This window comes from Perognathus longimembris, chromosome 22 (assembly GCF_023159225.1).
Source record: "Perognathus longimembris pacificus isolate PPM17 chromosome 22, ASM2315922v1, whole genome shotgun sequence".
Lineage (NCBI taxonomy): Eukaryota > Metazoa > Chordata > Mammalia > Rodentia > Heteromyidae > Perognathus > Perognathus longimembris.
This window is the reverse complement of record NC_063182.1, coordinates 6,196,231-6,208,683: the sequence shown is the minus strand read 5'-3', so window position 1 is coordinate 6,208,683 and position 12,453 is coordinate 6,196,231. Positions and strand designations below refer to the sequence as shown.

The following is a 12,453-nucleotide window of genomic DNA, read 5'->3' as shown; positions in this document are numbered from 1 at the left end:
ATTAAAAAGAAAAAAACCTCAGGTGAGCCCTGGTGGCTCATTCCTCAACCAAACCAAATACTCAGTGACAGTACTCAGGCTCAGACTCTGAATCAAGCCCCAGGACCAGCACAAAAATAAGTAAATTATACATACATACGTGCATATGTATGTGTATATATATATGAACAATTAATCATTGATGTCAAGCAATGTGGATTTTTTTTTCCTCCCAAGTAATTAAAATAGGATTTGGCATTGTCTGTAGTTTGTCATTGGAGATCTTGGAAGTTGCCCTCTGAACAAGGAAGGGCCACCATATTTTAATTCTCAAGCTGTGTTAAACTCTTGACAAGAGTTAAAAATTTCACAAAGTTGGCACTTTTTTTAAGTTGAATCATATGAATTATATTAGTTAGGAACTACCTTTTTTGTTTTTGTTGTTGGTGGGACTTGAACTCAGGGCCTTAGCACTGCACTATCCTGAGCTTCTTTGTGCTCAAGGCTACTCTCTACCACTTGAGCCACAGCGCCACGTCAGGTTTTCTGCCCAGGCTGGCTCTGAACCACATCTTCTTGAATAGCTAGGATTACAAGTGTGAGCCACTGTCACCTGGCAGGATATACTTTTGAATGTAACAAAAACATAAGTTGGCTAAGGGCTTAGAAAATTAGAAAAAACAGTGGGGGAAAGCCTATATCTCCCACGAGAACAAGTCCTGACTCAGAGGTTAACTGAATTCCTCAACATCATCAGAGACAGCGGACAGTGGATTCCTCTCAATCCTGTTCCCTCAGAGTTAAGAGTTGGTGTTTCAGGTATCACACTGAAACACAACAGCACTCCACAGAAAAGTGAAAACTACAGATGCTCCTTGATTTATGCAATGGGGCCATGACTTAGTAAATGCCTTGTCAGCTGAAAATATTGCATTGATCATGCAACCCACTGGGCATCCTAGCTAGTACTACTGTCCCCTGAGTGTACAAGTTGTTTCCTCTGGATTTGTATCACTGACTGCAGGCTGTGGTTCACTGTCGCCCAGCACCACGAGAGAACAGTCATACCACGTGGCACTATCCTGGGAAAAGGTCAAAATTCCAGGTATAGCTCCTGGAAAATGCACATTGCTTTTGTACTGTTGTAAAAAGAAAAAAATCCTGCCCGGGGCCATCTGTATTCCCCTTCCTCTTTAAGAGCAAAGAAGTGTCAGAGAAGCCTTCATTCAAATTGGTAGCATTGACACCTGGTACTCATTCCTAAGCCCAGATACTAGCATGGATTGCTGTGATGTACATGATAAAGTTTCCAGGTCAGGCCATGAACAAAATGGGGCCTTGTTAGAAAGGAGGTAGTGGTATCAGCCAAACAATTGTCTTATTCAGTTGTACTGAATAAGCAAAGTAGAACTCTTACACATACTTTTAGGAGAGCAAATACTACATGGTCAATCAAAAAAGGGGCCTAGGGATGTAGCTTGTGGTAAAGTATCTGCCCAGCATGCTCAAGGCCTTGGGTTTGATCCCCAGGACTGCAGAAGGAAAAAGAGAAAATGATTTGCATGTGTTTAGAACCAAGAATCCATAGCTACTCATAACGATCGCCTTTCTGTGAAGTATTCATATTTGTCATAACTTTAAAAACACTTTAACTTGTAGTTTAAAAAATTTTTTGTAGGGCGTAAGTAATAGTAATGGTATAACAACTCAAGCCTTGTAACATGTACTCCTTATTTTGTGAAATTATGCTTGTTAAGCTGCTATAAAGTGTTTGCCTTGTCTTTTCAGTTTTCAACCTATTTCCCTGGATACTTTGATGGTCAGTACTGGCTCTGGTGGGTGTTCTTGGTTTTAGGTAAGTGCTTTTAACATAAGAAAATGAGAGAGGTGGTTTTGTTAAATGTTACAATTAAAATTATTACAGTACACCTATTTCTCTTAACGTAATCATCAATTAAAAGTATAATTTTGGGGGCTGGGGATAAGGCCCGAGTGGTAGAGCACCCACCAATAAGTACAAAGTTCAAACCCCTGTACTACACCCAAAAAATATAATTTTTAAAATGTTTCTTTCTTGCAGAGTAAGGTATTGTCACCACCTGAGGACCATGCATGTTAACGAAGTCTGTTAGGTTTTACTAACCTATTTATATATAAGTATCTCCAGTTTGATCAGTTGGGCATACTGGTAAATTATTAGTAAGTTATTACTACAGACTCAGCCCTATATTGCTTATTGACATATTTCCAACAATTGAAGTAGCTCCTGAGTACCTAACCAGTCATCTCTGCTTAGATCTGTAGTAGATAACAGAAAAAGCAAAAGCTTTTGTTAGACTTAACTTCAAGTTATGCCTAAACCAGTTTAGTTTTGGAATTCTTGGAAAGAATAAGAATTTTATTTTGTGGGCTGCTTGCTTTTTTTCTGTACTGGGGATCAAACTCAGGAGCTAGCACACAACTAAGCAAGTACTTTACCACTCATACCCAGCCCTGAGATTAAATAAGAATTGTTTTAGGCTGGGAATGTGGCCTAGTGGTAGAGTGCTTGCCTCGTATACATGAAGCACCACATAAATAGAAAACGTCCAGAAGCGGCGCTGTGGCTCAAGTGGCAGAGTGCTAGCCTTGAGCAAAAAGAAGCCAGGGACAGTGCTCAGGCCCTGAGTCCAAGGTCCAGGACTTGGGGGGGGGGGGGAATTGTTTTATAGTGGGATAGGTTTAGAAAACAAAATACTCTCTCCCACTCCTCCTCTCTTTGTGTCTCTCTCCTCTCTGTCTGTCTGTCTTTCTCTGCATTTCAAGTTGTCAGTCTTCAGATTATTATTTTTTTTATCCTAAGTTGTAGTCTCTCTAGTAAGACAAAGAAATGGACAGTGGAGTAAATTGTTTTAATGTGGTGTCTTCGTTACTTAGAAAGACAAGCTATATGAAATAACAAGAGATCACTGCCCTAGCTCTCCAAAGCGATGCGCCAAGGATCCCTCCTGTATGGCGGTTACAGATGATGTGATGGCCTCACTGTGCATCTGTGGCACTGCTTCCTGTATGAAGGCGGTGACGCCCCCGCCGCGCAGGCGCCTGGCTGGCCCAGCCTGGGCCCATGCCCAGCAGAGGCTCAAGGCAGTCAGGACCTGCCTGGCTCAGCCCACAGAGTTCTGTGTTTCCCATCCTAAATTTGACTTAGAAATATAAACTCACTCATCACATCGTCTCTGCCCGCCTCCCCCAACCAGCATCGTCCGTCCATTCTGCTACAGGTCGTTGAAATGTCATTGGAGAAAGAGAATGTAATTACCTTCCTTGATTGATTATTCAGAAGTATAGCAATAAAAAGTACTGACAAGCATTATTTAGGGAGAGTAATTCCTCGCCTTGTTTATTTTCTGTGATGTATTTTAAGAGAGAAATCTGGGGTTCAGGGTTACCCCTGAGGTAGAACACTTCCTTAGCATGCTCATGGTACTAGCTTTGATTCTCAGCACCACCAGGGGAAAAAAAAGTGGGAGATGCTGAGCCTAAAGTTAAAAAAAAGTCCTAAATGAGCCCAAAAGGAGACAGTAAGCATATTTTCAGATTGTTTGTGGCATAGATTACTTAAAAAGTGAATGCATTGATTGCTGTTAGTATACTGTATGAATGTTTCGACTTAAAAGGTGAAATGCATAGCAAAATTGTCCTGAGCCGAGCTGGCTTATAGCTGATTCCACGTGCCCTCCATATCAGAAGGCTCCCCCTGATCCATTGTTTTTAGGGATAACCCTTGTTCTACAATTTGGTGTTTTTGCTGCAAAACAGAATGGTGTTAGGTGAGCTTGGCACTGTGACTCTTGGTTATTGCCCCCAATCCTTCCTCCTGTCTGGGTAGAGAGTTTTCACCCTGAGTATATTATAAAAAGCACCCAAAAGTGCCAAGGGTTGGAAAAGAAAGGAGGGAGCAGGTGAGTGGAGTTGACTGTTAAAGACTACAGGTGTTTTAGGGGGATTATTGTGGTTATCTGTAGCTATGCGGAGCTATAAATACATTGTTATTGTGCATGCTGTTTAAAGCTGCTGAGACTCTTGAGTCCATCTCTCAAGGAAGAGGGTCAGGCGTGCGTTTTCATTGGCGGGGCACATCATTACCCTCCAGACTTTTAAAAGGTGCAAGCTTCTGTAAATGTGTGCACTTATACAAAGTCAGCTTTAATTAAGAGGGCCTGTTTGCTGTACTAAGGTAGGGGGTGCTGACATCTAGTGGACAACATTATGTACTGTTGGCAGGAGAAGAACTCTCAAGAATGGCTAGGGGTTGTTTTTGTTGGTGGTGGTGGTGTTAAAGAAAACCATAGTTGCTAATTTGGCCTCTTTTCTGAAGTAATTGCACTGCTTTTCTGGACTCCATAAGACCTTCAAAGGTGAACATTTGTTCTCATTTAATTTTTACTTTGTTTTTAGACAGATTTGATTTTGAATAATCAAAAAAAAAAAAGGACATTGGCTCTTGAGATTATGCTTTCTTATTTAGGAATGGAAAGTTTAATACAGAGATGCCCTGGAGATTCTGGAGGAAATTGTTCATATTTTAGTAGCCTGTAGCGGAAAATGTAAAAACTATTGCTATCAAAAGGGTCATTTCTGGGGAGGGGACGTAATATGGAAATCATAAATTCATTCTTTTCTTTTTTTTTAGGTTTTCTCCTGTTTCTCAGAGGATTTATCAATTATGCAAAAGTTCGGAAGATGCCAGAAACTTTCTCAAATCTCCCCAGGACCAGAGTTCTCTTTATTTATTAAAGGTATGTAAAAAAAAGAAAAAAGCCTTCTGTTCCCAGTGTGCTCCCGTGATGCATTGCAGACTTCCATTCCGGTTTTGAGGAAGGACCTGTGGTGGGGTGTACAGGGAAGATAAGAAAGGCATCGTCTGCCTTTTTGCAGTTTTTAGTTTAGTAAGGGGAGAGAATTACAAAAGCTAGTTTATAAAGGCAAACGATTTCATGTTTCACAATGGGAGAGAGGCAAGGGTCCTAGTAGTCACCAGAAGGTCTAGTACCTTGATTGCTTGAATTAAATCTTGAACCTCCAGCCACGTTCACCATAATAACTGATCCAGCGGACAACATTCAGAAGGAACTCTCCAAGCCTATGTACTCTTCTGTCAGCACTCAGAGCCCTTTAACCCCTCCACGGTCAGAAGAGACTGCAAGTGTACTTTAGGAATTCCCTTTATTGGGCAGCCCATCAAGTCTTCATCTCTTAATTAATGGAGCCTTTCTTGGCACCTCTCTTCATGTTTATACCCAGGTAGTCACCCTGATGGTGAGGGAGGTCAAATCCAGGGGAAGGGAAGGGAGAAAGAAACTCTCCATGCCTGAGACAGGAAGAGTAAGCTCTGCCCAGGTTTCTCTGATTCACACATAGCTTTCCCTAGAGAGTGACTCCAGCTTAACGCCAATCCACAGCCAGAGTGCATCAGTTCTTTGGCAAGACAACTTAGGTCTTTTCATACCTGGTTCTTTGCTTCTTGTGCTTTTGGGGAGCCTCGAACACTTAAAAGACCAGTCCAGCAGAGTCCCAGACCAGGCTTTATGTTGCAGTTACACAGCAGTTAGGACAAACCTTAAAAGGTGGACTTTTTTGAGCAGGCCCTAAGCCACCCTACTACTAGAGGGAGAAAAAAAAGTAGAATTTTAACTAGTGGATTTCTGGACAGGTTTGTGGTGAGAAATTGGAGGCCAGATGAAGAGCAGAAATATAGAGGCGGGGAAGTACAAGGCCTTTGGGAGGGACTTAAGAACATAGGGAGTGTGGAAGATCAAGGCCAACACACCAGGTTGAATTCGTTCTTAAATGAGTACTGCTTAGCCCATTTGCAACGTGGCCATCGAGCTTATGGTGATGCCTTTTATCCTGGTGATATATATGTTGGCTCAAGGCTGCTAAAGCCCATGTGAGCTTTTTGCTGTTGGGCGTCATGATTTGTGTAGGTCATATATATATGAAGAGTACAGTTCTCAAGTTTGAAGACTGGTGGCCTCGGGATATATGATTCAAGAAGATAAAGCATATTTTATTTGCCAGGTAGTGGAGCAAGCGTTGAAAGCTTTTAAGCAACAGAATAATAGGATGACACCTTGAATTCAGCAAAAGTTTTTTTCAAGAAGGATATAATAAAAATAACACTAAAAGTTTTCCATGTGTCAGATACTGTATTAAACACTTTGTGTGTTTAATTAGATAACTAATTAGAAGGTGGTTTCTTCAAGAGAATTTATACTTTGTGCTTATGACTTTTCTACACTTTTTTTTTTTTGTTTTTGGCCAGTCCTGGTGCTTGAACTCAGGGCCTGAGCACTGTCCCTGGCTTCTTTTTGCTCAAGGCTAACACTCTACCACTTGAGCCACAGTGCCACTTCTGGCCTTTTCTATATACGTGGTGCTAGGGAATCGAACCCAGGGCTTCATGTATGGGAGGCAAGCACTCTACCACTAGGCCACATTCCCAGCCCCTTACGACTTTTTTAAAAAGTGGAGCTTACATGTTTAAACATGTGTGGCATGTCGTGAATTTGAGCTCAGTCACAGAGTCTGGACACAATGTACATCACCCCTGGTGTGGCTCCTAAGGCCTGCGGGTGTGTCTTTGTGTCAGAGACATACTGTCTTATCAAATGTTTTATGTAGATTTATTCACTTCTTGTCATGTTTCATCTGCATATCTGGTTACACTCAGGTGGGTAAGTAGCCTTAGGTTTCACTCTTAGTGACCAGTAATCAAAAGTTAATGCTTTGAGGTTACTGTGGATCCTCCTTACACGTCTCAAGATTTCCCCTAGCATTGCTGCTGCACAAAATATCCTGAGGGGACAGATAGCTTTCTTGTTACTCTATAGGGGAAGTAAATGGTAGCTCTGAACTTCTCAGTGGACTGAGAAAATCCCTTTGTCTATACTCTTCATTTTTAAGTTTGAAGGAAATTTGAGCCTTTACTAGGGGACTGTATACCATTTTCATTGTGCTTCTAATGCTTAACAAATAGTGGTCAAGTGAAGAAAAAGCCTGAGGGACTTGAATGGGAAATTTGTTTTGATTTCCTAAGGTCTTTTAAATATTTAAATGAGGGTTGTAAGTTTAAGACAATTCTGGGGCTGGGAACGTGGCTCAGAGGTAGGTAGAGTGCTAGCCTTGAGCAAAAAGAAGCCAGGGACAGGGCTCAGGCCCTGAGTCCAAGCCCCAGGACTGGCAAAAAAAACCAAAAAACAGAAACAAACAATCCAGTGCATTTATTTGTAGGACTATGATTTGAAGCCAGCAGTCCTTAGTAACAATTCTGTGGAAGCTGTTTGAAGTCAGGAGCCTGGTAACACAAATGCTGGGTCCTTTAGGTGTTGTAAAAAAAAAACATGTATGCACAGGTAAATCCCCTCAGTGGAGGGCATGATAGCATTTATTTGCTTTCCTGCTCAGTGTCCATACCCTCATTGATCTGGGACCATTCCTGATTTGCCCAGAGAGGATTTGGAGCTCCAGAATGAAGAGACTTGGGGGACTTCAAGCAGTCTTTACAACTCGAATGGCTTCCTTACCCATTCTCCAACGGGAACCTGATATAATTTCCATGGGATTGCATGTCCCTGGTCTGTTAAAGGGATGGATAAGACCTCTCCATCTAGATCCAGATGTAGAAGATTCGCTTCTGTGGTTCTAAGAACTTTAGTTCCGTTAGGAGAGGGGCCGGGTTTTGTAAGCTCACCCCTCAGCGCTTTCTTAGATTGACTCCTGCTTTCTTTGATTGTGATAGCCCTAGTGACAGCCTAACCATAAAGAAAGATCACAGGCAGGGGAGTTTTAAATTTATTTTTATGTATTTCTTTAAACAAAAAGCCAGAAGTAGAGCTGTGACTCAAGTGATAGAGTCCCAGCCTTTGAGCAGAAAAGCTCAGGGACAGCACCCAAGTCCTGAGTTCAAGCCCCCACACTGGCGCACAAAAAGTAAAAACACAACCAAACCAAAACAAACAAAAAGCTGGCAAGTACTGCAACTTTTTCTCCTCTGTGGAGGGAAAAGTTCCCTTAGGAATGCTGCCTTCCCTGACCTGCGAGGCGAGCGGGAGAGGTCACATCACTGCCTGTGAGGTGTGACGTGGCCGATCCCAGCACTGCTTGCCCTGGACCAAACGCTCTTGTAGATAGGAAGCAAAATGTATTTAGCCATATCTGAAATAGAAGGAAAAGATCTACTTAAAAGAAAGGTCTCTTGATGTAGTCTTAGTGTCACTTAGGCTCAAGACCCCATTGCTGCAGTACCTCCAGTGGCCGCAGGCGGCTCCACATGAGCCGCTCCTTGAAAAACAGTGTTCAGTAAGCTAGCACGGTTGTTTTTTGTTTGTTTGTTTTTCTTTTTTTGGCCAGTCCTGGGCCTTGGACTCAGGGCCTGAGCACTGTCCCTGGCTTCTTTTTGCTCAAGGCTAGCACTCTGCCACTTGAGCCACAGCACCACTTCTGGCCGTTTTCTATATATGTGGTGCTGAGGAATCAAACCCAGGGCTTCATGTATACGAGGCAAGGACTCTTGCCACTAAGCCATAGTCCCAGCCCCAAGCTAATAGTTCTAATCATTAAAATATGATCCTATATCCTAGTAAGCTTATTTTATTAAAGGAAGACATCCTGAAGGTAAAGCTTGATTTAGTGGACTGTGTTGTACGATAGCAAGACAGTTGAAATGGAATTTCCAGTGGACTTCTTAAATTAAAAAAAACAACAACCACAGTTTAAGAAAGATATCCACAGACTGTAAGTTCTATTAGTGGAAACTAGTAGAAATGAAATGTCTTGGGTTTGTTGGGATTCATTTGATAGCAGTCTACAGATCTTCTTTTTAATACATTAATTTTCTCCAGTATGATGGCTTCTCTGTATTTTGGCAGCCTTTAAAAAATATATGCAGTCGTCTTTAGAAGCCAAGTGCTAGTGGCTCACGCCTGTCATCCTAGCTACTCAGGAGGCTGAGATCTGAGGATCACAGTTTAAAGCCAGCCTGGGCAGGAAAGTCTGTGAGACTCTTGTCTCCAGTTAACCACCAGAAAACTGGAAGTGGAGCTGTGGCTCAAAGTGGTAGAGTGCTGTCCTTGAAGGAAAGAGCTCAGGGACAGCACCAGGCCCTGAGTTCAAGCCCCATAACCACCACCACCACCACCAACAAGAAGATGGAAAAAGGTTCTTGGTTCTAGTCATTTGCGGAGATGGGAATGTGAGGTAGCGGCCTAGAGAGGAGCCATGCAGCTGTAACTCAGAGCTGGGGATCACGAAGTCACCTCTTAGTAACACAGTCCATGTCTTTAGTGTTCTTTTTTGCATTATGGTAGAGAGTTACTTGTAATTTTTCCAAGGTATGTCTTTGAGAACTAAGAAAGTCATGTGTGTATAGGGTAAAGGATGTGTGTCAATGGTAGAGCACTTGCCTTAGCCTGATAGAGACCCTGATCCAGTTGCAGGCACTGTGGGGAGACGTATGGACATTACTTTGAGAGTATGTACTTAAGTCATGCGTATTAAAATTAGGGGCTAAATGTATTTGTTATTTTCAGAGAAACCTGCCCTCCACGTGCATTGGCTTTCAAAGAAAATTTTGTTCTAAAAATGTATGCATTTGTGGAATCTCTGAGCTTACAGTCATCTTTTTTCTTTAGTTTTTGGCCAGTCCTGGGGCTTGAACTCAGGGCCTCGGCACTGAGCTGCTTTTGCTCAAGGCTAGCACTCCACCACTTGTCTTAGCTCCACTTCTGGCTTTTTCTGTGTATGTGGTGCTGAGGAATCGAACCCAGGGCTTCATGGATGGTAGGCAAGCACTCCACCACTAAACCACATTCGCAGCCCCTTTTCTTTTTCTTAATCTTTGCTATGGTCTGTTAAGTACAGCATGAGATCATTTGCTTCCGCTGGATGTCTTGTCTGGTTGGTAAACAGTAGCAGAGTTGTCTGATTGGTAAACAGTAGCATCAGGTATATTTGGAAAATTACCTGTGCACTTGAGTTCTGCCCAAGTTTACAGGAGTTAAATGTAAGGTGAAGAATAGCTACTTCTATTCTTTTGTTAGAAGAGAGAACAGAGTGAACTTTGGGTCTCATGGGATTTGAGAGAGAGCATACCCATTCTTTCTATTTCTGGAGGCCTTGATAATGTTAAGAACTGAAAATGGAATGTTTATTCAGTACTATGAGGTCAGTGTATAGTAATCTTAAAACTATGTTAAATGCACTTCTCGTATCTCCAAACATCCTGTCTTCTTTTGTGACTACATCCTTCTCTTAGCCAAAATAACAAGCTAACTAGAATTTCACTACTCAATATCCTTTTCTGGCAGATGTTTTCTGGGAAGGGCCTTCCTGCGTTTATGAATTCCCTCTCGAGAAGCAAGAGAACACCTGCAGGAAGTGAATCAAGATGCAGAACACAGAGGAATAATCACCTAAAAAAAAAAAGTACTGTCAAAAAAGATCATTTCTCTCTATTTGTTCCTAGGTGTAAAATTTTAATAGTTAATGCAGAATTCTGTAATCATTGAATCATTAGTGGTTAATGTTTGAAAAAGCTCTTGCAATCAAGTCTGTGATATATTAATACTGCCTTCTATATTGTTTGTAGTCATTTTAAGTAGCATGAGCCATGTCCCTGTAGTCAGTAGGGGGCAATCTTGCTTTTTTAATTTTCCATTTCAAACTGAATTTGGGACTAAAGATTTTAGTGTAAGATATGTATAAGGCTGATTGTTTAAAGGGGTTTTCTCAAAAGTTAAGACTTCGGTTATGACTACATTTCTGCACATAATCCATGTTTAATGTTAATCTAGAAATGTATTCAGTTGTATTGTGTGTAAACACCTGAAAGCAAAATCATAGTGCAAAATACATTAAGGTGTGATCAAAAACATACATTCTTAATTGGTAAATAAGCATCCTTTTTTTTTATAGTCTGTATTCGAAACTTTGCAATACCTTTTTGTTCTGTGGTATGTACCTAAGGAATTTTAAAGTGTTGTCACTGTATAAAATAGAAAGAACAAAGGTAAGTGCAGCTTAAAGTATAATTCTTGACCTATGTATGATTAGAATTCCAGTGGATTAGGTACTAGGAGTAAAGAAGGAATTAGCTTGGAACTTTTGAGATGATCCCTAATATACTGTACTACTTGCTTTTACAATGTGTTAGCAGAAACCTATTTGTTATAAATGTAGAATGATGTGCTTTCTGCCCAAGTGGTAATTTACCTTGGTTTGCTATATTAAAACTGTAAATATAACAGAATATTAATAAATGTCTCTTGTGTAGCACCTTTTACTGTATATTAGTGCTTGATTTTTTGGTTTGCATTTGTTGATTGGTAATAACAATCGGGGCTACAGATTTCTCATTCCTCCTAATCTCTTGCTTGTCTTGGTTGTTTTAAATTTAGAAGCCACTGGTTTATTTTAAAAAATCATTTGATTTATTCCATTTTCTGCTTACTCAAATGAAATGTATTGACACAATATAGCAAGGCAGTCAAATTACTGCATAAACCAGCACTAGCACTTAGTACCATTTAAGTAAGAGCACTAAGACCTGTAATTGATCACTCATCTGCTGCCTGTGAACATCTGGAATCAGCCTAAGAATTCTGTTTGGAGTTATATACTACACAGAAAGGTAGCTTTCTTGGAAGCCAGACAGGAACACCAAGAGCCTCCTGCCTTGATAATAAGCATGCTGACCTGTTTATTGCTTTAAGGCTTTTTGTTTGTGGAGATGGCCTCACTGTGGCATTTAGGCTGACCTTGAACTTAACGATCGACCCCAAGTTCTGGGATAACTGGTATGTAAGCACACTGATTTGTGTATTGTTATTTAAAAGTTAACATGCTTTGCAATAAAGGAAAGGTGTTTATGAAAGTCTCAGAAAACTTTTTTGGGTCAGGTTATACCAGTAGGGTTTGAAATTTTTTAGTGGCTCATAATGGAATGAAAAGACCCCTAACAATCTGAATAAATCTGGAGACACCCCAGGGGCCGTAAGTTATCTGTAGAACAAAGTAGAAAGGTCCTAAATCTTACAACCTCCAATACTATAGACCAGTTTTGTGTTTATTCTTTAGGTCCTTGTGTCTTGGCTTTCTTACATTCGGAGAACTGAAATATTTAGAATTCCTGTTTGTACACATGTGGCTGACTTTGTCAAAGTAAACATACAGTTTGAAAGGCTTTTAAGACAGTCAAGGGGATGACTTCTCTTTATCCTTTTAAATATTTTTAAAAGTTGTTTAAGGTATGGGAAATTGGTGCCATGTGTTATCTAGAATCTTTACTGTTCCTGCAGTGTTTCTGCTCATTCATTCCCTCTCCTGTTGGTAGGTTCGCTGTTGTTGAGATAGGCTCTTACTTGCTGTGCAACCTGGCCTTAACTCAAGTGATTCTCCTTCCTCCACCTCCTTAGTAGCTGAGGCTCTTAACAGTTC

General features: G+C 41.0%; 1 protein-coding gene across 2 annotated transcripts in view; it reads left to right on the top strand.

Annotated features, from left to right (window-relative positions):
* The window catches only part of Ndfip1 (Nedd4 family interacting protein 1), a 39,203-nt gene extending 27,906 nt beyond the window's left edge, over nt 1-11,297 (top strand). For both annotated transcript variants that reach the window (XM_048331135.1, XM_048331136.1), the window contains exons 6-8: nt 1,768-1,834; nt 4,652-4,757; nt 10,326-11,297. In XM_048331135.1, coding sequence (XP_048187092.1) covers nt 1,768-1,834; nt 4,652-4,755 — 171 coding nt within the window. In that variant the 3' untranslated portion in view covers nt 4,756-4,757; nt 10,326-11,297. The remainder of the gene's footprint in view (nt 1-1,767; nt 1,835-4,651; nt 4,758-10,325) is intronic.
* Nucleotides 11,298-12,453: the final 1,156 nt, after the last annotated feature.